This window comes from Colletotrichum fructicola (assembly GCF_000319635.2).
Source record: "Colletotrichum fructicola Nara gc5 chromosome Unknown KSG_Nara_v1_contig05, whole genome shotgun sequence".
In the NCBI taxonomy this organism is placed as follows: Eukaryota; Fungi; Ascomycota; class Sordariomycetes; order Glomerellales; family Glomerellaceae; genus Colletotrichum; species Colletotrichum fructicola.
The window spans coordinates 4,194,871-4,217,789 of NW_027094055.1; the positions used below are offsets into that span (position 1 = coordinate 4,194,871).

Genomic DNA, 22,919 nt, shown 5'->3' on the forward strand with positions numbered 1-22,919 from the left:
TGAGTTGAGATTGGAAACGTAACCCGTGGAATTAATGTTTTCAAACCTATCAAGTGTTTTTTTTTTTTTTTCAAAACCTAGCTATTTCTGCATCATCCGTCATTTAAATACGTTTCTTATCCTACCGTGGTCCATTGAGTCGCTCCAATGAGACGCTGGATATGCCGCTCAAAGTACCGCTTGTCGGTTATCTTTCTAAGTACATACGAACCCGAGAACGAGACAAGAAGATATTCCGCCAATTCCACCGCCAGACCGGCAAAACTTCGACGGCAGTTCATGGTTGGCGAGCGGGGTTGTAGGTGAAATGGTCGGAAAATCGATCGAAACCCCGCATCCACCCCCGGAAAACCCGCCGGATGGCGTGCCGCTGGACCGTCGCGTACCGGAATGCCACCCAATGACCTCATCCATCGCACTTAATGTCCGCGTCCTCGGATCTAAACAAGCTTCGAATATTTATGGAGACTCGCATTTTCGACGAAGAGAATGTATGTACAGTAACCGACAAACCCATCGTCGCTCCTGCTTAGACCAGGCTGAATTGAGAGCACCAATCAACCCAAAGTTGAAAACTGAGTTGTTTGTTGTCTCATCGAAGCGACCCTTTGAGCCCTATAAACATGCCCTGCCCAATCGCTGTGAATAGGCGATTCAATTGTGTCAACGCAATGACCATAGTTGAAGGGTTGCCTTCTCATGATCAGACTCTTGAGTGTTATACATAATACTGCCTAGAGCTTTTCTCCGCTGAAGGCACACCATCGTCTGATCTCCCACGCGTTGATCGGGGCCGTCCGCTATTGCGTCTTGCAGTATTGGGATAGAGACAGCCAGGCTGGTCTCAGGCATCACTCTCATCTTTGCAAAGGTTCTGAGGTAGCTGGTGGACAGTTTCGCCTTCTTCAATCCTTCAACATAATTATGCTTGGCTTTTACCTTCATCCGCAGACTCTGCATACTCACCATGCGGTGTTCATAGTGCGAAACAGCCAATGCTGTTCACCGATCGTGTTTCATTGCACTTACTCAACGATCATGATCGACGAGGTTACACGAATCAGCCGTGGGCCAATGATATGCCTCTCTATTGATACGTCTCTATCTCATGCACATCTGAATCAACAAACACTTCTCAATTGGAAGCGAGTGAATGCACTCTAATAACGGCGGATGCAGCCTATCACGGGCGAGAGATTTGGAAGTAACGTTCCAAGTGCCTTTTGTTTGCTGCCAGCCGGTTACACAAGGTATGACGCGTCCGAATCCCATGAACCCAGTAAGCTGTCAGGCGATGACACCTGCGTCTTGGAATGTGGAAAAAATCCCTGGGAAGTGCTCAAAACCTCGCTCACCGCTCCATTGACACGCGCAAGCCGCTTAATTCGCCACTGAATCGAATGCTTTGCCGCTTCCAAAGAGGATGTCCCGTGTAGGAGTCTTCATATCAATAACTCTAGCAATCTGATTTGATTAGCGGCGGTGAAGGTCATCATCTCACTGCGACGTTGATGGTGTTGTCCACAACATCATCGTCAAAATCAAACTATCATCTTCAAAATCAAACTATCATCGTCAAAATCGCATATGGCTCATCAATCGTCATATAACATGCTAGCGACTCAGGTCCCACAACCCCGTGTTCGCTTTGAACTGCCAAGGATAACCTAGCTGCTGCCCTGCGTAAATTGCAGCCACGCTGCGTGGCTCGTAACGACGGCACTTGCTGGAAGGGTGCGACGTACGTGCGGAAAAATGCCACGGGATCTACCATCCGAGCTCGTCCCGCGTTTTAATATGGTTCCTGCATGCATGAATGTTAGTAAATCGACGGACGGGATTGGTCCGGAGTGACTGAATACACCGAAACGCCCATCCCAAGAGCCTATACTCCCTGTGCATTGAGCAGCCCATCCCATCTACAGACGAATTAGGTGCAGTTCCGGGAGGCAGAGGTGTGTTTGTTGGGAGACTTGGGCGAACACGCGTTCGCTATATAATTTCTCGAGAGTTTTCACCTTCATCACCATTCAGGCGGGGTCGCTACACATTGCACACTGATATTCACGATGTTGAAGGCAGCCGATCTCACGGGCGCGCTCGCGGAGCACTACGTACCGATCTTGAAAATCATTCTTGTCACAGTAAGTGACGCAATCGGGTGGCATGGAGAGACTGATGGGCGAGCTCTCTAACCAGCTGTTGACAGGCTGTCCTTTGGCAATTGCTTCAGGCAGGATATAACGTCTTCTTCCATCCCCTTCGCGACTATCCTGGGCCTCTACTGCAACGTGCTAGTTCTTTGCCCTGGGCGTTTCAAAATGCTATCGGAAAACAGGCTTTCCTCACTCAAAAGCTGCATGACCGGTACGGGCCCGTCGTTCGGATCAGCCCGAACCACTTGTCCTTCACGCAGCCAGATGCGTGGAAGGAGATTTACGGTTTCCAGCCTAGCAGCAAAGGATCAACTGAGATGAACAAATCCAAGATCTTTTCAGAGACTGTGGAAGAACTACCTAAAAGCATCATCAATGCTGATCGAGAGGAACATCAGCGACTGCGACGAGCACTGGCTCACGGCTTCTCAGACGCCTCCATGAGAGAGCAGGAGGGCATGATTATCAAGTACATTGACAAGCTCTCTGATAGACTGAAGGAGTTCGCCGATGATGGTACAAGCCCTCAAAACATGGCGGGCTGGTATAATTGGACAACCTTCGACGTTGCGGGCGACCTCATCTTTGGGCAGTCATTCCAATGTCTCGAACGCGCTGACTATCATCCGTGGGTGGCCTTCATTTTCGGAGCGATCCGCTTCGGCTCAGTCATGACTTCCGTAAAGTACATCGGCTTGAACTTTGTTGTGCAGGCCTTATTCAAGATGGGTGGAATGAAGGCTATGAGCCAAGTCCGGGAGAACACGGACGAAATGATGCAGAACAGAATGAGCATGACTGACGATCGAAATGATTTATTTGAGGGCCTTTTGAAGAGACGAAAGGAGTGGGTAAGTATCATCAGGACTCACTTAGTGCCCTCCTTATGTGAGACTTGAGCTGACCGACCCCTTACTGAAAGAATCTGTCATTTGATCAACTCTCTGCAAACGCACTCATTCTCGTTCTAGCAGGTTCAGAGACAACCGCGACCACCCTGTCCGGCACCACATATCTCCTACTCACTCATCCAGAAGTCTACGAAAAGCTCAAGAAGGAAGTCCGATCTGCCTTCAAAGACTCAAGCGAGATCAACATTGGCTCAGTCAGCAAGCTATCATACATGTTAGCGGTACTGAACGAGTCTCTCAGGCTCTATCCACCAGTGACCTCAGGTATCATCCGAGAGGCGCCAGAGGGCGGGTGTCGAATTGGTGGACAACACATCCCTGAGGGCGTAAGAAATCCAAACCCGAATCAAAATCATAGACGGCTAACGATAGTCAGACACTTGTTGAGATCCAACAGTGGTCCTCAAACCACAGCTCCGATAACTGGCCAGATCCATGGAAGTTTGACCCTGAGCGCTTTTTGGAGAGTGAGAAGACAAATGTGAACCGTCTTGACTCTCTGCAGGCGTTTAGCGTGGGACCTCGCAACTGTATTGGCCGCAAGTAAGTGTCCCTCTGTAACCTCGAACGTAGTGCTATTGCTAAAGTTTGTGTAGTCTGGCATATTCCGAAATGAGAATGGTTCTGGCCAGGGTTATCTTTGACTTCGATATGGCTTTAGCCCCAGGCAACGGGGATTGGATCAAGCGGCAAAGAGCTTATGGACTTTGGGACCGAGTCCCTCTCAACGTGTACCTGAAGCCCGTCGCACGTTGAGAGAAACCTTGAGTCACGAAAGAAGAGAAAGATTCTTGAGCAGAGACTGGGAGAGTTGTGTTTTTTTCTACATGAGACTAGTAAGCTTCAAAAGTGAATTTGGTACACCGCAAACTCCAAAGGATATGTCTAATGCGCGTGATGTTCCCCTACACCATCCCAAAAGAACGAGGCCGCGTCGGTGTTGAGAAGCACGTTCCCATCGAACCCTTCAAATCCAGAGTTATGAAGACCGGGAAACAAGGTGGAGTCTGCTGTGGCGGTTGGAAACGACTCCGGAAAGGATTCCGCCTTGCTTGCTGGGAAGTTGCCACTGCCCCGAAGCCTCTCGATCACAACTGGTGTCTCGACGCTCTGGCCAACGTTGCGGAACGCCAGCTCGCGTCTTTGCCATCCAGCCAGCAAATTCTCCGCACGTTGCACGTTCTCCCGCTTGCTGAGATCATAGAGCTCCGGGTGGTAAAAGTAGACTCTGTCGATGGCTTTCCACGCCCTATCGACCAAAGTTCCCACCGGCTGCCACTGCAACAACTCGATCATGACAGAAAATGCGTCTGCTTGGAGGTGAAGCTTGGGGTACCACCGGAACCGGTCGTCGATAGTGTCGTACCAGTTTAGGTCACTCTCGAAGTGGATGACCCAGAGCCTGAATAATGATTGCTGGCCAGCAAGGCTATCCGCGTCCTCCTTCCAGGGTTCTCGAGCGTGGGCTATCATGTCGCGCATCCGCTGGGCCACGAGAGGTCGAAGTTTGCAGGCCAAGACGTGTATCCCTCCAATGGTCGGGTTACAATATCGCTTCTCTGCCAAGATGAGTCGTTCTTCAAGCTGGTCCACTATCACGCGGTACTTGTCCAGGGACTGTGGTCCTTCAATGGCCTTTGATCTATCCGCATTCAGATCTCCCTGGCCTAAGACGACAGATTCGAATTCCGGGACGGGGTTCTCGCAGAAGAAATGCCGTGATTCGTACAGCATTAGGCAGAATGCCATCTCAGTGGCGCCTTCTCGGGACCTTAAGGGCTCTAAGGAACCAGGCAGGAGGTCCGCGTCGTTGAGATTACTGGGCAGCCTGGTGTCCCAATTTGGCGGCAATAGCGTATCGCAGAATCCTGCGAGAACGGCGTATTTAGTTTCGAGCATGATGATTTGCCACCATATCCGTCTGCGCATCTCGGTCTCGAATGGTGTAAGGCCGATTAGCTCTCCGTCGCGATGAAGTCCCATTCTCTGGGCTATCCTGACGAGCATCCCTGTCAGGATCCATGACGCGTGGCGATCGAACTGTCCCTGGAGCGATACCTAGTGTGATGTTAATGGGAAGGATTCTGGCCTCATCCTCAAGACTCTTACCAAGTACAAGACTAGACATTGTAATATGGTAAGGTTGTATTTACGGAGAAAGTCGACTTTAGATACTGCCTTTTTCAGAGCAAGGCTGGCTTTCCTTAGAGCTGCGTTCTTCGGAACGTTCAGAATCTGTTCAGACTCGGCCTCGGATAAAGCCATGATTGCTAGGACGTTAATAGAACAGAGTAGGGCCTCAAAGTCAGGGGCCACATTGCCGTGATCTGTTGCAGCTTCGAACACGAGCGGCTCTAAACTGGGAACGTGAATGACTTTAGTCATCGGATTCACCCGTTCCAAGAAGACCTGCCATAGGCGAAGCATCTCTACCGCGCCGAGGGCCAGGATGTCAAAGTCCATGGACTCACGGCTGTCCAAGCTTCCATCCTCAGTAGTGTTTGCTACCGAGGGGGTGTTTGAGGCGCCGGTACTCTCATCGGCTTGATCATTGAGACTGAGCTTCGAGAATTGCAACTGCAACTAAATGAGACTTGCGCGACCCATCACTTTGCAAATGAGAACTTACATGATCCACGACATTGGAGCGTAGGGGGCTGTCCATAAACGTACGACGTCCCTCATCAACAACGATCTTGCCAGTGGGCCTCTGGTCCGGCTGCTTGCGAGCTTCCTCGTAGCTCACGTACGACATCATCGACGGGCTATCCGCCGCCGCCGCCGCCGACGCCGTCGTCATTACATCGCGGAACGCTGGGGGCGTCTCACTCGTGAAGGGGCGTCCTTCCACATCGCGCGGCGCGACCTGGCTCAGAAGCGACTCGCACTGATTGAGTCTCTCCAACAAGTCCTTAACCACGCGTCTCCTACCCGCTCCCGCGGGCGCCCGCGTGGAGGGGATACACGGCTGGTCGGCCTAGGGGTGGAAAACACCATCTCGCATCAGCACACTGGATCCGGCTCCATCGGCAGGACTGCCCGCTGACAAACCTTGATGCAGTTGGCGCAGGGGGACTTTCGGTCGCACTTGATCTTGCGCTGATGGCAGAAAACGCAGGCCAAGACGTGCGGGCCCTTTCCGGGTGTCGCGTTGCTGTTTTGTCGTGAGACTGGGCTTTCGGATGCCATGAACGCTGGTTTTTTTTTTCGCTTGTTTCCCTTTTCAGACTGCTTTTCTCAATCTTTCTTGACAGTGTTGATGTGACCTTTTCTCGTCCGTTTTTTTGTCGAGACGGACTTTCGCACTCTCAAACGATCCGGACGAATGACGTTGCACTGCAATTTGTGCATCTTTCGGAGTAAATTGGGCAGGGGTCAGGCGACTTGTGCAGATTATCCTCTTTTTTGTGGGATTCGCTAGCCTTGATTCGACAATTAGAGGGGCGGAAGATCCTTGGCGACGGACGGGATGGGAGGTTACATTGCGGAGTTTGAGAGTTGTGCACGATTTGTGATCATGTTGTACAGCGAGCAGAAATGTCAAGTCACGCTACAAATTATCGCGATTGATCAAGAAAGACCCAAAGGGAACTGCAACGACGGAAATGGGTTATTGACCCAGTGTTACAAATCAGATGTGTTGATCAGATGTGAAAGATGCGGAGAATATTTGGGGTATCGACAACTGGAAATACATGCTCGTCTGTAAACGGTGCGGACTTTTCACCCCTCACTTGTCCATATTTACAGGTCCCCCTTGAGAGAAGTCATACTCTGCAGAAAGCCCCTGATAGAACATGGGATCCAAGTCCGGCAGAAAGTAGCTAAAGATTCCCATCACGTCCGTTCCCATCAATGCGCCGGGTGAGACTTGATCAAGGCCATTGTCGAAGGAAAAGTCCGCAAAGCTTGACGGCATGGTCATGGCAGTGGTCGTGAAAGCGTCACCAGGCATGGTCTGTGAGCCAATTTTGGTTAGGAAGGATTCGTCAGGTACCATACAACTTGACTCACATTTGATAGGTCCAGCGTCATTTCCATGGGTTTCATGTTGTTCCTGCTAGACGGCGGTCTGGCGAGAAATGTGCCCAGGTCTTGCGTCGCCGTGGATGAGCGCGCGAGACCAGATATTCTGATGTCGCCATGTTGAATCTCATTCACATAGTCCCTCGCGATCTTGGCGAATTCGGCGATGAGCGAACCTGGCAGGGTCCCGCCACTTGCGTATTCGATCCTGCTGAAGTGGCCGGCAGCCATGTCGAGAAGAGCTAGGTTAGAAGCCACTTCCGGTTGGCGCGGGTCGTGGACGACGATGTCAAACAAGACGAAGAGTGCCGTTATTGGGATTCCCGCAATGACCCTGACGCCCCAATCAGTCAGCTGACATATCGTAGTGAAAATCAAGCTTCCCTACCAAGTCACCGTATATGGCTCGACTTCAATCATGGTGGTCAACTCCAAGATAGACCGAGATGCTCCAAGAATTGCTTTCATGGAGTTCTTCCTTGCCAAGACCGACGCATCCTCTGTACTTGGGAGATATACCAAGGTTGTTCTCGACAGTGTCAGTAGAAGGCTGCTGTACAGGTAGTGAACTATCAGAGAAAGAGCTCTGGCCAAGGGAGTCAAGAGAACTTGGGGGCGAACAAGTCCGTCCGGCTTGAATCCGTTGTCAGGCAACGAGGACCTCCACTCTTCCAGCTCATCTGTCAGCTGGCTGATTACATCCAGGTAGTATGAGTTGGAGTTGCCCGAAACGCCCACTGAGAAAAGCGAGGTGTATGCGCGTGATAGCAGACGTCCGAATCGTATGAAGTGCAGGAACCAGTTAAAGTCACCCACTGTTGCTTCAGGGACAAGGGGTATGGGACAGAAGATGTCGCTGTCAACAAAGCTCTGTCGATCATCAGCATGAATCCGTCGTTGTAGAGATAGACACCTACCGAACTCCTTCCAAAGTGAAAACTGGTAATCTTCTCAATGGTGTACAAAATCCAGAAGGCCTTCTGATACGCGACAGCGGCTGTCCCCGTGAAATTGTTGGTCGACATGATCTGCGCTCGCCTTGCTGCCTCGGACATGATGACCGGTTCCACAGCCAACCCGCATATTCCCAACCCATAGACTGACATTGCCGTCAAAGCTTGTAGTATGGTGAGTGAATCGGGAAGAAGCAGAAGATCTGAGAAGCCGCCGAGGGCGACCGAGAACAGCCTCCACGATTCACCCTTTCCTGCCTCGAATGTTCCGCCATCCGCATACTGTGATCCCAGCGCAAGAATGGTGTGATACAGACATGACCAGGGTTTGCTTCGCTCGAGAAGTGTGAGGAAGTTGGGCCCATTCACCGTCGCCTCAAACAGCGCCTTATCTAGAAAGGGGAACACAGGGTGCACGCGCTCGAAGTACACTGGCTAAAAGTCAATCTTATGCTCTCATATCTATACTGAAAGCCCTTACTTCGGATGTACAATGATGTTTTGGTGCTGTCGGTAACCGACTCAGGCTGTGGCATTCGGCGGGTGTTGGCGGTCGAGTCGGCCCGCCTCAGCCGGCCATTGACGATAGTTGATATTCTGCCGACGAGTTCATTGACCTTGTTATTGCGGAGCCGGGTTGACAGCGAAAGTAATCTGCTGTCGGAAAAGAAGGTCAAACTGTTGCGGCCACCTGTTGAAGTTAGTGACTACTGGCTTCGTGATTGATCCTTGAATGTTGTTTGTACCGAAAATGCCGTTGCGCTAGAATCAGTTCAGTACGTGGTCTCGAAAGAAGGGCGATATTACATACAGGCACAAAGACCAAGTCTTCCGAGTTCTTGCTGTTGGCTGTCGGCGGCCGCCGTGCTCTCGTGAGAGCCCGGTCGACGTACAGCTCTTGAATGCGATGTGGAGGAGATTTTGGCGGCGGCGAGCCTAAAGGAGATGAAACTGACTTATGTTCACCAGTGGTGGTAGTCGAGAGATCAAGGACTGCCTTCGCATCGGGGGCAGCTGGGGCTTGTTGCCCGGCGGTAGAGTAGTTTGTTGGTAAGAGTTGGCCCGCAACTACAGGAGGACAGTCAGCACGGAGACCCAACGCCAAGCGACGTTTTCAACAACGATAATCATCAAAATCATCTCGGTGATGTAGTGGAGGAGGAATCAAAAGACTTACCATTTCGTCTGTGAGCAAGTCTTCTCACACTAAAGCGACAGTCTGCTTTCCGCCGCTTCCCGGTTCAACGAGTGTCAGCAAGCAAGACTCAAAAACATTCATGACTACAGTGTAATTACCACACAGTTTGCACAAGGACCCGGTGGCCCAGAGCCTGCCAAAGAAAATTTTTTAGCACAAGATCTTCCAGATCTTCCAGTCGAGCTACCCCCTTTGGTGCAGTGAAAGTCGGCCGAGGAAACATACTGGGGCAGCGGACCTTGCGCGCCTTGCAGGCATCACAGGACTTGTGGATTCGGGCACCCGCAGCGGGGCTGGGGCTAGATTCAGGCTTGTCAGCCATGCTCGGCCGACCTTCTCAGACAACCCGTAAGCAGCCAAAAAACAGTCAACAGAATGTGCAAGAACTCGGCGACGAGGATGGACGGGCGAAGAACCGCAAACACAAAGCTGGGAGCTCTGATGTTTTTTGGTTTAAGGGGGTGGAGCTCGTCTGAAGGTTCGGCCCTCCTCGTGGAGCGGTGATGGTGTGGTGCTCGGCACCGAACTGCCGCATTCGGTAAGCCCGGGCGCCCGGCGGTGTCAATAAAACCGTTGGGCGGGCCCCCTGATCATCGCGCCAACATCGCGTCTGGACGAATGGGCGAGGCACCGGTGGGTGCTATCTGCGGCTCAAGATCGTTCGGAGCCGAGATGTCGTGTTTGGCGAACGTGGGCTGCATGTCGGAGAGTTTTTGCAGGCTTTGAGGCAACTTAGATGCATGTTCGACTCGCACACCAGGCACACGTATCGTCAGCTCGGGCGAGATGATGGTGATATGGCTCGGTATCAAGATTGGCGAAGTTACGAGACCCTGTATTTTCCTCGTGGCATGCATCAATGGCGTCTCCAATGTGTCAAGAAACAATTTCACATGCTCGTAAATATCTCTTACCCTTGCTTATGGTGGTGGGAGTTCAAGGTACTAATGCGATGGACACCCTGCGCTACTTCTGTCAGACTTCTCTGTGGATGACCTTTTCTTTCCCCAAGCCCTTTCTCCATCAACTATTCATAATCTTCATATACCCCTTAGGTGGTCACAGAGGTTTCTCTGTGAGCCATCCTGGTCACATTCAAAAATTTCCCAGTACGGCAGTCAAAGAGGTGTCCCCCAAGGCAATAATCTGTAAAAACCCACATAAGGGACAGGATCAAATTTCTGAATCTCTCAAGCTGTCTTCTTTTCACTCATTTCACAAACTCTTGCCGAGGGTTCACTGACATCCTCAGTCATGGACCAACACTTAGTCAGTCCACATGAGGACGTTAGGCCAGCGTCATCCAACGACACTCTCCGGGAGAAGACGATTCAAGAACAGCACCACCAGAGCGACGAGACAGACCTGGAAATCAGCGATGACGGGGTCAACGAGCTCGTTCGTGGCTACAGCTTAGAGCTTGTCCGCACGTCCACCCGTCCGAACAGCTCCTTCGTCAACCCCTTCCTTTCCAAGGATCCTTCTCTCGATCCCAGCAGCCGCGAGCATTTCAACGCCAAGAAGTGGACCAGGTCCCTGCTCCAGCACTCTGACCACGACCCCGAAAAGTTTCCCAGATTAGAAGCTGGCGTCGCGTGGCGCAACTTGAGCGTCCATGGCTTCGGTACCGACACGGACTACCAGAAAGATGTTCTGAACGTCTTGCTCCAAGGCCCCATGATGATCAAGCAGTTCTTCAGCAACAGGAGGCAGAAGATTGACATCTTGAGGGAGTTTGATGGTATTGTGAAGAGTGGTGAGATGCTTCTGGTTTTGGGACGACCAGGAAGTGGAGTTTCGACTCTGCTGAAGACCATTGCCGGAGAGACAAACGGCTTGCATCTTGAGTCGCATTCACATCTCAGCTACCAAGGTTTGTTTTGATTTATCCCATTCATCATAGATGAAGCTGACGAGGTTTCACCCAGGCATCCCGATGGAGACCATGCACAAAGCATTCCGAGGCGAAGTCATCTACCAGGCCGAAACCGATATCCACTTCCCTCACATGACGGTCGGGCAGACGCTTCTCTTTGCCGCTTTGGCCAGAACACCCAAGAACCGTCTGCCGGGTGTTAGTCGACAGAGATACGCTGAGCACCTCCGAGACGTCGTGATGGCCGTCTTTGGTATCTCCCATACTATCAACACCAAGGTCGGCAACGACTTTGTGAGAGGCGTCAGCGGTGGCGAGCGTAAGCGAGTGAGTATCGCAGAGGTCACCCTCAGCCAGAGCCCGATCCAGTGCTGGGACAACAGCACCAGAGGCCTGGACAGTGCTACCGCTCTCGAATTTGCCAAGACGCTGCGGTTGTCTACCAATGTCGCCAAGACATCAGCCGTTGTGGCCATGTATCAGGCTTCACAGCCGGCATACGATGTAAGTATTTGTTTCTGAAAACCGGTGCGAAAAAATACTGACAAAACGAAGGTGTTTGACAAGGTCTCTGTTCTCTACCAGGGCAGGCAGATCTACTTCGGTCCTACGGAACTCGCCAAGCACTACTTCGTCGAAATGGGCTACGCCTGCCCCGACCGCCAGACCACCGCCGACTTCCTAACATCTCTCACCAACCCCGCCGAGCGCGTCGTCAGACCTGGCTTCGAGAATAGGGTGCCCAGAAGCCCAGACGAGTTTGCGACGGTGTGGAAAGGAAGCCAGCTGAGGGCTCGTTTGATGGAGGAGATCCACTCATTCGAGGAGCAGTATCCCATGGACGGCTCAGGCGTGAACAAGTTCTCTGAAGTTCGCAAGGCGCACAAGCAGTCTCTCACGTGATTCCAACACCGCTCCAAAGACCTCGCAAGTGCTCATACTGATCTTCTGCCAGGTCCTCGAGGTCACCGTATACCATCTCTGTGCCGATGCAAGTCTGGCTCTGCATGACGCGTGGGTATCAACGACTCTCTGGCGACAAGCTGTTCTTCTTTGTGACGGTACTCGGCAATATGGTGATCTCGCTCGTGCTGGGCAGCATTTTCTTCGACTTGCCAGCAGATGCATCGAGCATGAACTCTCGTTGCATCCTCATCTTCTTCGCCATCCTGTTCAACGGGCTGAGCAGTGCTCTTGAGGTGAGACTTATGCACAACGTCGCCTTGAGTACTTGCTAACAGACTATCAGATCCTCACACTTTACGTGCAAAGACCGGTCGTCGAGAAGCATGCACGATACGCCCTCTACCACCCATTCTCGGAAGCCATCTCCTCCACAATTTGCGACCTTCCCAGCAAGATCCTCTCAACCCTCGCCTTCAACATTCCGCTCTACTTCATGGCCAAGCTCCGCCAGGAAGCAGACGCATTCTTCATCTTCCTGCTTTTTGGCTTCACCACCACCCTCTCCATGTCCATGATCCTGCGCACCATCGGCCAGACCTCGAGGACGATCCATCAAGCTCTGACGCCAGCCGCGATCTTCATCCTGGCCTTGGTCATCTACACCGGCTTCATCCTCCCGACCAGCAGCATGAAGGGCTGGCTTCGTTGGATCAATTACATCAACCCCATCGCCTACGCTTTCGAGAGCCTGGTCGCGAACGAGTTCACTGGACGCCAATTTCCTTGCGCCGACTACGTGCCGGCCTATCCGAACGCGACACCGTCTCAGCGTGCTTGTGCCGTAGCTGGGGCCATGCCGGGGGCCGACTTTGTTGATGGCGACTTTTACATGAATGCTCATTTCAGCTACTACAAGTCTCACATGTGGAGGTAAGCAAACCGTGTGAGCGGAATGACAGTAGAACATCACTAACTTCAGGCTAGAAACTTCGGTATTCTCATTGGTTACATCATCTTCTTCTTCACTGTCTACCTTGTGGCAGCCGAGTTCATCACCACCAACCGCTCCAAGGGCGAGGTGCTGCTTTTCCGCAAGGGGCACAAGTCCACTACTCCCTCAAAGGCGGTGTCTGACGAGGAAAATGGGCGGTCTGATCGCGTTTATCGCAATGAGAAAGAGGTGGTTTCGTCTCCGCGCCACCCTGCGGCCAGACAACCGACTCGCCAACAGCACCAGGCGGTCTTCCACTGGAAGGACGTGTGCTACGACATCACGATCAACGGAGAAGATCGTCGCATTCTTTCCCACGTCGCAGGATGGGTGAAGCCCGGAACGCTTACTGCGTTGATGGTAAGGAGTATCAAACGTCGCGCTGACGAATTCATGCTGACGTTACCTTTTAGGGATCTACTGGTGCTGGCAAGACCACCCTGCTTGATGTTTTGGCCAATCGAGCTACGATGGGCGTCGTCTCGGGAGACATGCTGGTCAACGGCATACCGAGGGACCAATCGTTCCAGCGCAAGACGGGCTACGTGCAGCAGCAGGACATTCATCTCGAGACTTCCACGGTGCGCGAGGCGCTGCAGTTCAGTGCTATGCTTCGACAGCCTGCGTCCATCAGCAAGCAGGAGAAATACGCCTATGTCGAGGAGGTCATCGAGCTCTTAGAGATGGAAGCCTATGCTGATGCCATAGTCGGCGTTCCTGGTGAAGGTAAGTTTTCCCTTGTCTAAACATCTTCCAAACCCTTGCAGACTAACCTGTCCTGACAGGTCTCAACGTCGAACAACGAAAACGCCTCACAATCGGCGTCGAGCTAGCCGCTAAGCCAGACCTTCTCCTTTTCCTCGACGAACCCACCTCCGGCCTCGACAGCCAAACGGCGTGGTCCATTGCATCCCTTATCAGAAAGCTCTCCGAAAACGGCCAAGCAATCCTCTGCACCATTCACCAGCCCTCCGCCCTCCTCTTCCAGCAGTTCGACCGTCTTCTTCTCTTAGCCCACGGCGGTAAAACAGTCTACTTTGGCGACATTGGCGAGAACTCCCGGACGCTCACAGGCTACTTTGAGCAGTACGGAGCCACCCCCTGCGGTCCGGATGAGAACCCCGCCGAGTGGATGCTGAAGGTCATCGGAGCGGCGCCGGGTGCCAAGGCGGAGCGGGATTGGCATCAGACGTGGAAGGATAGCGACGAGTCTGTCCAGGTGCAACGGGAGCTCGCACGACTGGAGAAGGAATCGCCTGCATCTGGATCTCTGGGGACTAGCGAAAAGATGTCGACTTACGCGACGCCGTTTTCTACGCAGTTGGCTATGTGCACCAGACGTGTGTTCCAGCAGTACTGGCGCACGCCTTCGTACATCTACTCGAAGCTGATTTTGTCAGGCGTAACTGTAAGTCTTCCAACTACCCGATGCATTGACACGATAGCTAATAACAACCACAGAGTCTCTTCATTGGTGTCTCATTCTACAAGGCGGAACTCACGATGCAAGGCCTCCAAAGCCAGATGTTCTCCATCTTCATGCTCCTAGTCGTCTTCGCCTTCCTCGTCTACCAGACGATGCCCAACTTCATCCTTCAGCGAGAGCAGTACGAAGCCAGAGAGCGAGCCTCGCGCGCGTACTCGTGGTACGTCTTCATGCTGGTGAACATCATCGTCGAGCTTCCCTGGAACACCCTGGCCGCGATCGTCATCTTCTTCCCCTTCTACTACCTCGTCGGCATGTACCGCAATGCGATCCCCACAGACGCGGTGACTGAGCGCGGAGGTTTGATGTTCTTACTTGTCTGGGCGTTCATGCTTTTTGAGTCGACTTTTGCGGACATGGTCGTTGCCGGCGTGCCCACAGCCGAGATTGGAGCCACATTGTCTCTACTTTTGTTTGCCATGTGCCTCATTTTCTGCGGGTAAGTAGACATGCCTCCTCAGAAAGTCGCGTTGAAGTAGCTAACAACCAACAGTGTCATCGTGCCCATGGGCTCTCTTCCCACATTCTGGAAGTTCATGTACCGAGTCTCTCCACTGACATACCTCGTCGACGGCCTCCTCTCGACAGGCCTCGCTCACAACGCCGTGCAGTGCTCGCCGCTGGAGCTTCTGCAGTTCTCGCCGCCCGCTAATGTCACTTGCGGAGCTTACATGGAGACGTACATGCAGGTTGCTGGCGGCAGGGTCTACAACCCAGAAAGCACGGATACCTGCCAGTTCTGCTCGTTGGCCAATACCGACATGTTCCTGGCCATGACGTCCGCCTCGTATGACGAGAGGTGGCGCAACTATGGGTTGATGTTTGTGTACATCGTCTTCAACCTGTTTGCTGCTTTGGGGCTGTACTGGTTGGCTCGGGTGCCGAAGAAGTTTTCGCTGTCGCAGCTATGGAAGAAGAAGACTGCTTAAGTCAGAGCAACACGTTATCTTCCATCGCGAAATTCGGGACATAGATGGAGAGGTGTTTTTCAGGAAAAGTCGGACTACATCAATTTGGATACAGATCATTTAGCATCTAGAATTATAACGGTACCTTAATGCATTTCATCTACTCGCTTGTAGTCTAACTTACAATCACTTGCTCAGGCAATAAGCTTGGAGCATAGACAGCTGTACTTGCTAACGGTCATCTCGATGTGCACCCTGCCAGGTCAAAAAAGCGAAATGAAACTTCCAGATCTATCATGAGGCAAAAGATTGCGCCGAGGGGGAATCGAACCCCCGGCTCCCCGACGCTGCTTGATGGCAACGGAGAATTTTACCACTAAACCATCGGCGCTGTTGATGATCGGAGCGGGATCTGGATCCCGTTGTGGATGCCGGAGTGCCAGGAGCGAGAGGCTTATGCAGCTCGGTGGAACTGGGTGGGTCGTGTGTGAGATGCCTCAAGTGTTCACGAGACTCTGTTGGATTCAAGATGAGACGAGAGGGCTAGTAGGACTAGATAGAAAGATGGATGTTGAGTTTTGAGAAGAAGCTTTTGGCAACTAATGACTTGAGTGGGCAGGTCCTTGAGTCTTCTCGGTCCACTCGTTTAGAAGCCTCTTCGATGTGTTCGCAAGCCCCTCCCGCCATCCTCCCGCGACATCCTGCGCCCAACCAACTTTGTCAAGCCACTTAAGCAGCCCTTCCGCACGAGCCCCATCAGGATGCTGCAGCAGTCCAACTGCGATATCCACCATGCCGGGTCGGTCGTTGACCGCGTAAAAGACGCTGGCCGAGCACTTTGAGCAGAAGTAACGCTGGACGTCCCGAGAGCTTTCATACATCGCCAGCGTACCCAAACGTGGATCCTTGTCTTTAGCCGTGACTGCGTCTCTCAGGTAGCTGACGTTCCTGGGGAACTTGGCTGCGTCTGGTGGGTTGTCTCCGCCAAAATCAATGTGCGATAGAGGAGCAAAGGTCCACGCCATCAGGTCTGCTCCAAAGCTGAGTCGGCAAGAGTCGCAGCATTCGAGACTTCCGCGGTACTTCAGCGTTTCTTTGTCGACAAACCAGGTGTCGAGGTCCTCTTCCGGGAAGTCTCCGAGATCAGCGCCGCTTTTCAGCTTGAGGTCGATACCACCACAGTGGCACCTGAACGGCGTGATGTCGGGAGTTGGGCCAGCTTTGAGAGTCTCAGATGACAAGGCCTTGGCGCCAGGCCAATCTAGCGGCAACTCTTCGCTCTTCCCGGCGCCTTCTCTCCACCGCTTGACCGGCGCGCCGTCCGCGTACCGAGGCAACCAGACCGAAGCTCCCCCGTCGATGGTGTCTCCGACGTGCATGTGGCTTGCGTACTGAACCAAGTCCTCGGCGTTCTCAAGCGCGCCAGTGACCACCCAAGGAACGTCTCCAACGGCGGGGCCGAGACAGAACATCTGTGCCGAACATGTTCCGCAGGAGTAGAGGTCGATGCTATCGGAGTAAGAGTACTTCTTGAGATCGGCCAGGTGCTCAGAAGGCGATGGCCACTTGACACACGCGGTATACAGCGCGCCCGAAACGTGTCGACATGAGTTGCAGTGGCAGCATGAGGCCTTCAGAGGCAGGTTGGACCTGTAAGTCTGAGCCTTGAAGGTGTGTGCCTTGCACAGACACTGAGCCGTAATCACGACTCTGTCGCGGATGTAGGGGCGAACATAGCCTTCACCGCTCATTTTGATGAATGTCAACTGATTTCTGGCAATAAGGCAGAGATTTAATGCTTTTGATGGCTGGTGAAGTGCTAACTTGTGAATGGCAAGTTGGTGATACGCGGGGTTTTAAGTAATAGAAGGGCGCGAATGACAATCCTAGCATTTTCGCCCGCTACGTCACTGGCGCGGCTCCCTGCAGCGTGTTATCGTGTTACCCCAACTACAGTGCAGCTTGGCGAAAAGCTGACCACGATAGGCGATGGACTCGTAATACGGCATGACATTATGCCTCTGGATGTATATAACCAGAGTTGCTCTGAATTTGGGGTACGGCAGGTGAAATGTTAAACCTGACTGTTGTAAGCACTAATTGTAGGCAAACAAGTCGCTATCCGAAGTTGATGCTGCCTGGGTAGGCTGCGACTTTTCCAGTGTTTGCCAAACCCTGGAAGGCCACAAGTTTGCAACCCTCAGAATGGTGATGGCTGCATGGTTGTGTTACGCCGAGAGGGATATTGCGCGTTTCTGCGTAACACCGGCCGCCCATCCCAGAGGCGAAACCGGCGACTGCTGGGCCAAATGAAGCGGACTGTGGAACAGGCGGGATCTAGAACTTTGAGAGTGGGGGGCTCTTGTCCTCCCCGAGAAGCATCCGGATTTGACTACAACGCTCCTCTTGAAGCGTTTCTGCCTATGAGTTTTAAGAGTAGACAGTTGCCTCATTGCCTTGCGGAGGTTGACGCTTGTGAGAAATTCGCCAGGGACCATGGTGCATCGAGGTATCGCAGCAGCCACACATGTCCTCAACCGCACCTCCAAACTAACTTTGGGAAGGAAATCCCACATGAAAAGCGGAATTCTTTTTCCAATGAATCCAGTATCCATTTAAGGAGCTCTAGAGGTCTGTCCATGGCGCTTGCTGGGTTTCGAGCACTAGTGCAATCTGTACAATTATGCAGGGTTAGGGTCAAGATTATGCACACTCACCACCAGCAACCCGTTAGTCATCCACGACTGAATCGGCGCCAACACGCGTTGACGCCAATGACGGTGACCGCAAGATGCTCAAAGTGGGTCGCCCTGAACTTCCGACAGTCCTCGTTACACCTTCCAACCTCCAAGCGACAACTTTCTTCTTCTTCCCCCGGTACTGCTGAAGAGGCCCAACACCAGTCCGGCAGAGTTCCATTCTGCGGCTGCCCCAGATCGTTACATCTCCAGTTCCAGTATCCAGTAATATCCGGCCCTCGTTGGCTGCCTGACTGGGCGGAATGAACGATCACAACGTCGCAGTGAAGCGGATCTCTGAGATCGTCAAGGACTTCCACTCGCGCCGGGAGCCCTTCCGCATCTTCCACGGCTCCACCAGCAGCACCCGTCCCGCCCACGGCCAGCGCGTCGTCGACATCAGCGAGCTGCGCCATGTGCTGCACATCGACACCGCCGCCGCCGTCGCCATCGTCGAGCCCAATGTCGCCATGGACCAGCTCGTCGCCGCGACCTACCGCGCCGGCATGGTCCCGCCCGTGGTGATGGAGTTCCCCGGCATCACCGTCGGTGGCGGTTTTGCCGGGTCCGCCGGCGAGAGCAGCTCGTTTCGGTACGGTTACTTTGATGAAACGGTGCTGGCGGTGGAAATCATCCTGGCCACCGGCGAGGTCGTCAATGCGTCAAAGACGGAAAATGCGGATCTGTTCAAGGGTGCGGCCGGGGGGCTGGGGACGCTCGGCATCGTCACGAAGCTGGAGCTGCGGCTGCTGCCGGCGAAGAAGTTTGTGAAAGTCACGTATCACCCGTATTCGAGGATCCCGGATGCGATAGCTGCGATCCAGCGGGAGACAAACTTGGCTCATAACGACTATGTCGAGGGATTGGTGTTTTCGAGGACCAGCGCGGCGGTGGTAACTGGCCAACTCACAGACGACTTGCCAGTAAAACACAAGCCACAAACTTTCAGCAAAGCTAAGGACCCGTGGTTCTATCTGCATGCGCGAAAACGCATTACAAATGCAGTACCAACTCCAGATTATGTGCCGTTGCAAGACTATCTCTTCCGGTATGATCGCGGCGCATTTTGGATGGGGGAGTTGGCGTTCAAGTACTTCGGCTTCGTCCCTTTCAACCGCATAACACGACGGGTGATGAACCGCCTGATGGATACCCGGACATTATACAAAGCAGGCCTTGGCGGTGGCAGCCGGATGACTTTCCAGTATTTGGTGCACGATTTATCATTACCATACTCAACAGTCCAAAATTTCATCGACTACGTCGCTGACAACATGGAAATTTGGCCCCTCTGGCTGTGTCCTCTGCGTGCCATCGAGGCCCCCAGTTTTCACCCTTACACGACAGAGCCGGGTGGAGAGGCACCACAGCCGATGCTTAATGTGGGAGTCTGGGGCCATTCGTCAAAGAAGATTGACCGTTTCATGCGGCAAAACCGAGATCTAGAGGCAAAGCTCATGGAGTTGGGCGGGCGCAAGGTGTTGTACTCACATGCTTACTACACGGAAAAGGAGTTCTGGGACATGTACGACAAGAACTGGTACACGAAACTTCGAGAGCGATATAGTGCGACGAGCTTACCGGATGTTTACGACAAGGTTGTGGTTGACGTTACGAAGGAAAAGGAAAGGAAGTCTATTCGGGACAAGGTGGCGGTCACCTGGCCGTTTGCAGGTCTCATTGGAGTTTGGTCGGCAATTCGAAAGTAACGGGAACGCATCGCTGTATGAGCCACAAGTCTCGCGTTGTTGTTTCGCTGGGAGGATTATGATGAAGTCTGTAGAATGGTTAAGGCTTGTTCTGATAGTACGAGCGGTTGCTTTTGATGATCCATCGGCCTTCTGCATTCTTTTGGGCCTTCTTATAGACAGCATGAAGGGTGTGAGCCCACGATGTATGATAGTATTGGCTTCTGCCCATGGCATTTCACACGAATGATTCTTACTGAAATTTTACAGACGGCCTATATGTCGCAATGGCCTGGCACGTTGCATCTTTGGGAACCTTTCGGAGCAAAACGGACATGGAAACGTTTAAGATCATACAAAGCCCAAAATTCCGTGTCTATATGATCTAAACTGTGCCGAAATGTTGATGGACTGATTATTCCTTCTACGGGTTAAGAGAAGATAGAATTCTACCGTGCATGCTCCTGACAGCTTCAAATTGGAGCTGGTATCTCAAGCTTGAGCAGGACTAGAAGATCCGTCGTCATCATTGCTCGTCCCTGGTGCAGCCGGTTTCTGCCTGATATCTCTCCAACCCATGCCGAAGGCAGCTAGAAAGGCAAGGACACCGACTGCCGCAACCAAGAAAAACACATGATCCATAGCATTTGCATACGCGACCAGGATAGCTGGGAGATCTTCAGCAGACACCAGCTTGCGGAACTTCGTAGCTCCAGCCGCAACAATAGCCTCCACATCCGCATTGGGTGCGTGCTTGGGAATCTCCGAGCGCAGGCTGAAGGTAAAGAGAGTGTTGTAAGCTACGATGAAGATCGTCGGGCCAACATACTGCGCCCAGACGAGGAGTGAAGTTGCCTCGGCGAGATGCTCCGGCTTGGTGTCATTTTGGATGGCAATCAGCGGCTAACCCGTTAGCACATGGTGCGAAGGTTGTCTAGAACATCTAAGTTGGCTTACCATTTGAAAGCCAAAGCCTTGTCCGACTCCGGCCAGGATCTGGTATCCAATCCATTTCCCGGTCGAAGTGTTCGGCTGAAAGGTCCCGTAAAGGCCGCTGCCAATTGCTGTTGTAGCCGCCGCAAATAGAGCGAATGGCGGGATCCGGCCGACCTTTGGGACTGTTAGACATATTAGCGATGACTGACTGAATGAAGCTTGGATATGGGTCTTACCCAGAACACCAGTCAAGATTGTCGTGAGTATTTGTGGTAGGATGTTCGGCATGAGATAAACGCCACTGAGTATAGCGCTCTTCTCCTTGATGGCTTGGAAGTAGATCGGCAGGTAGAAAACACCACCAAACACCACGGCCATGAAAAGCCCATAGTTTAGGGAGCTAATGGCGACAATGCGTCTCTTAACCATGGAAGTCGGAATGAGGCCTTCATCGCCCTTGTGACGGTTCCAGAAAGCCCAGACAACGGCGTTGAGACCCGCGCCGCAGAAAAGACCAATGACTTGAGATGATTTCCACGGAAACTGGTTTCCCCCATATTGCAAGGCGAGAAGGAGCATGATGACTGATGGAGCGAATAAGGCGAAGCCGATGAGGTCGAGGAAACGGTGGAGGCCTTTGAGGACGCGAAGTGGGCTCTGCTTTGCAATCTGTTCAGGAATGTGGATAATGACCAAAGGAACAGCGACGATGGCTCCAAGGGGCAGATTGATGTAGAAGCTCCATCTCCAAGTGTAACCTGTCGTGAAGGCACCACCGATGAGAGGCCCTATCACCTGGCCAAGTTGGGAAATTCCCATGCACGCCCCGATGAAAGGGGGTCGCTTCTCGAGGGGAACTGAAGCGGAGATGATCGTGAATGATCCGTTGATGATACCAGAAGCACCCAGTCCTGCGATAGTTCGACCGATTATGAGCATTGCCGATGTCTGTGCTGCTCCGCAAAGTGCAGAGCCAAGTTCGAAGGCAAAGAAGAAGACAAGGAATGTCCACTTAAGGACTTGCGTTAGAACCAGTGATTGCATTTCATTGGGAGTCATATACCTTGAGGTTGAAGTGATTGTACATCTTGCCAGTCAGAGGCACCAGTGCCGCACTGGTGTAGTGTGAGTCGCGAAATGTCGATCGGAGTAATCCTTAGCTTACCTGCCCAGATTATACGCACTGCCATACCAGCCAACGTCAACTAGGGATTTGAAGTCGTCGGTGATCTTGGGAATTGCCTGTAGACACCAGTACCTTAGCCATTGCTCTGCGACGAACTGGAGTACTTGATCGACGAATATTTGAATACTCACAGTACTGATGACAGAAATATCCATCACTGTCAGGAAGCAAGCCAGGGAGACCGAAACGACGATGAGACCAAGTTTGACTCCGCTGACATACTCCTGGCTGTTGTCCTCAGTGTTGATCTTGGTGGTCTTCTCCAAGTCATCAGCAACACCATCGATGGATGGCTGCACAGTATCGAAAACCGTGACAGCGTTTTCACTCTCAGCACCGGAGAGATGGCGGTGGCGACGCCCTGCGGAAGATTCATGAGACTGTTCGGGAGGCATTTTGATGGTGCTAGTGGGGCGTAGTTGTCAAAGAACTTGATTTAACAGGAGTTTGAAGTGTAGAAATAGGAAAACGAGAGTAAAAAGAATCCTGAAGTGCTTAAAATTCAGAAGCAGACTTGCGGTCGACCCGGACAAATGTACCGCAGGACATCTTATGATGTATGGAGAGACTTCATGGTCACCCTTCCTCCCCCCGGAGGATAATCTCCTTCTGTCAGCCTCCATTCTGATTGCTTCTGTCTTGCGACAGCTTCCTCACTCGCAGTTTGTACGTACATGTCTTGAACCGGAGCAGGCACGCGTGCCGGGTCCGCCGGCCCCACGTCAGCCCCGGCTCCGGCCACTACGTACTGCCATATGCGATCCAATGAGAGCATCCAGATGACCCTGTGCTCATGCATGTCCCTCCAACGCCCGCTTCGAGGTGGGTTGTCAGACGGGAAGAATGATCTTTGAGTGCGGCGCAACCTGCGCAGGCATCTGGTGCGGTTCCGCAGGGACGGCTCAACAAATATGACCCTGTTCCGCCGCCGTCGCACCCGCCGTCTAACTGTTCCATCCG

At 52.6% G+C, this 22,919-nt stretch overlaps 6 protein-coding genes across 6 annotated transcripts; 3 read left to right on the forward strand and 3 right to left on the reverse strand.

Annotated features, from left to right (window-relative positions):
- Positions 1 to 2,069: 2,069 nt before the first annotated feature.
- On the forward strand, positions 2,070 to 3,823 carry PbP450-1-3 (Cytochrome P450 monooxygenase 1; the record flags this gene model as incomplete). Its single annotated transcript, XM_032025545.1, has 5 exons — positions 2,070 to 2,144; positions 2,210 to 3,007; positions 3,079 to 3,393; positions 3,444 to 3,610; positions 3,664 to 3,823. The coding sequence occupies 5 exons, from the start codon at positions 2,070 to 2,072 to the stop codon at positions 3,821 to 3,823; spliced, it is 1,515 nt and encodes a 504-aa protein (XP_031877972.1).
- A 129-nt stretch (positions 3,824 to 3,952) lies between these two features.
- Positions 3,953 to 9,566, reverse strand: vrtR1-2 (Transcription factor vrtR1; the record flags this gene model as incomplete). The annotated part of the gene is made up of 14 exons (XM_032025546.1): positions 3,953 to 5,125; positions 5,177 to 5,644; positions 5,697 to 6,044; positions 6,119 to 6,221; positions 6,841 to 7,025; positions 7,082 to 7,427; positions 7,482 to 7,963; positions 8,011 to 8,477; positions 8,528 to 8,737; positions 8,793 to 8,808; positions 8,858 to 9,114; positions 9,224 to 9,278; positions 9,343 to 9,377; positions 9,470 to 9,566. The coding sequence occupies 14 exons, from the start codon at positions 9,564 to 9,566 to the stop codon at positions 3,953 to 3,955; spliced, it is 4,242 nt and encodes a 1,413-aa protein (XP_031877973.1).
- A 932-nt stretch (positions 9,567 to 10,498) lies between these two features.
- On the forward strand, positions 10,499 to 15,432 carry ZRA1-7 (ZEB2-regulated ABC transporter 1; the record flags this gene model as incomplete). The annotated part of the gene is made up of 10 exons (XM_032025547.1): positions 10,499 to 11,117; positions 11,173 to 11,624; positions 11,676 to 12,019; positions 12,076 to 12,319; positions 12,370 to 12,956; positions 13,011 to 13,377; positions 13,431 to 13,743; positions 13,803 to 14,425; positions 14,479 to 14,942; positions 14,997 to 15,432. 10 exons carry the CDS (start codon positions 10,499 to 10,501, stop codon positions 15,430 to 15,432), a joined length of 4,449 nt encoding a protein of 1,482 aa, XP_031877969.1.
- Positions 15,433 to 16,010: 578 nt separating this feature from the next.
- CGGC5_v009901 (uncharacterized protein) lies at positions 16,011 to 17,162 on the reverse strand (the record flags this gene model as incomplete). Its single annotated transcript, XM_032025548.1, has 1 exon — positions 16,011 to 17,162. One exon carries the CDS (start codon positions 17,160 to 17,162, stop codon positions 16,011 to 16,013), a length of 1,152 nt encoding a protein of 383 aa, XP_031877970.1.
- Positions 17,163 to 18,412: 1,250 nt separating this feature from the next.
- Positions 18,413 to 19,858, forward strand: CGGC5_v009902 (Delta(24)-sterol reductase; the record flags this gene model as incomplete). The annotated part of the gene is made up of 1 exon (XM_032025550.1): positions 18,413 to 19,858. The coding sequence occupies one exon, from the start codon at positions 18,413 to 18,415 to the stop codon at positions 19,856 to 19,858; it is 1,446 nt and encodes a 481-aa protein (XP_031877902.1).
- Positions 19,859 to 20,329: 471 nt separating this feature from the next.
- mlcE-4 (Efflux pump mlcE) lies at positions 20,330 to 22,354 on the reverse strand (the record flags this gene model as incomplete). The annotated part of the gene is made up of 6 exons (XM_032025551.1): positions 20,330 to 20,740; positions 20,795 to 20,955; positions 21,010 to 21,784; positions 21,837 to 21,888; positions 21,939 to 22,015; positions 22,091 to 22,354. 6 exons carry the CDS (start codon positions 22,352 to 22,354, stop codon positions 20,330 to 20,332), a joined length of 1,740 nt encoding a protein of 579 aa, XP_031877915.1.
- Between the last annotated feature and the right edge of the window lie 565 nt (positions 22,355 to 22,919).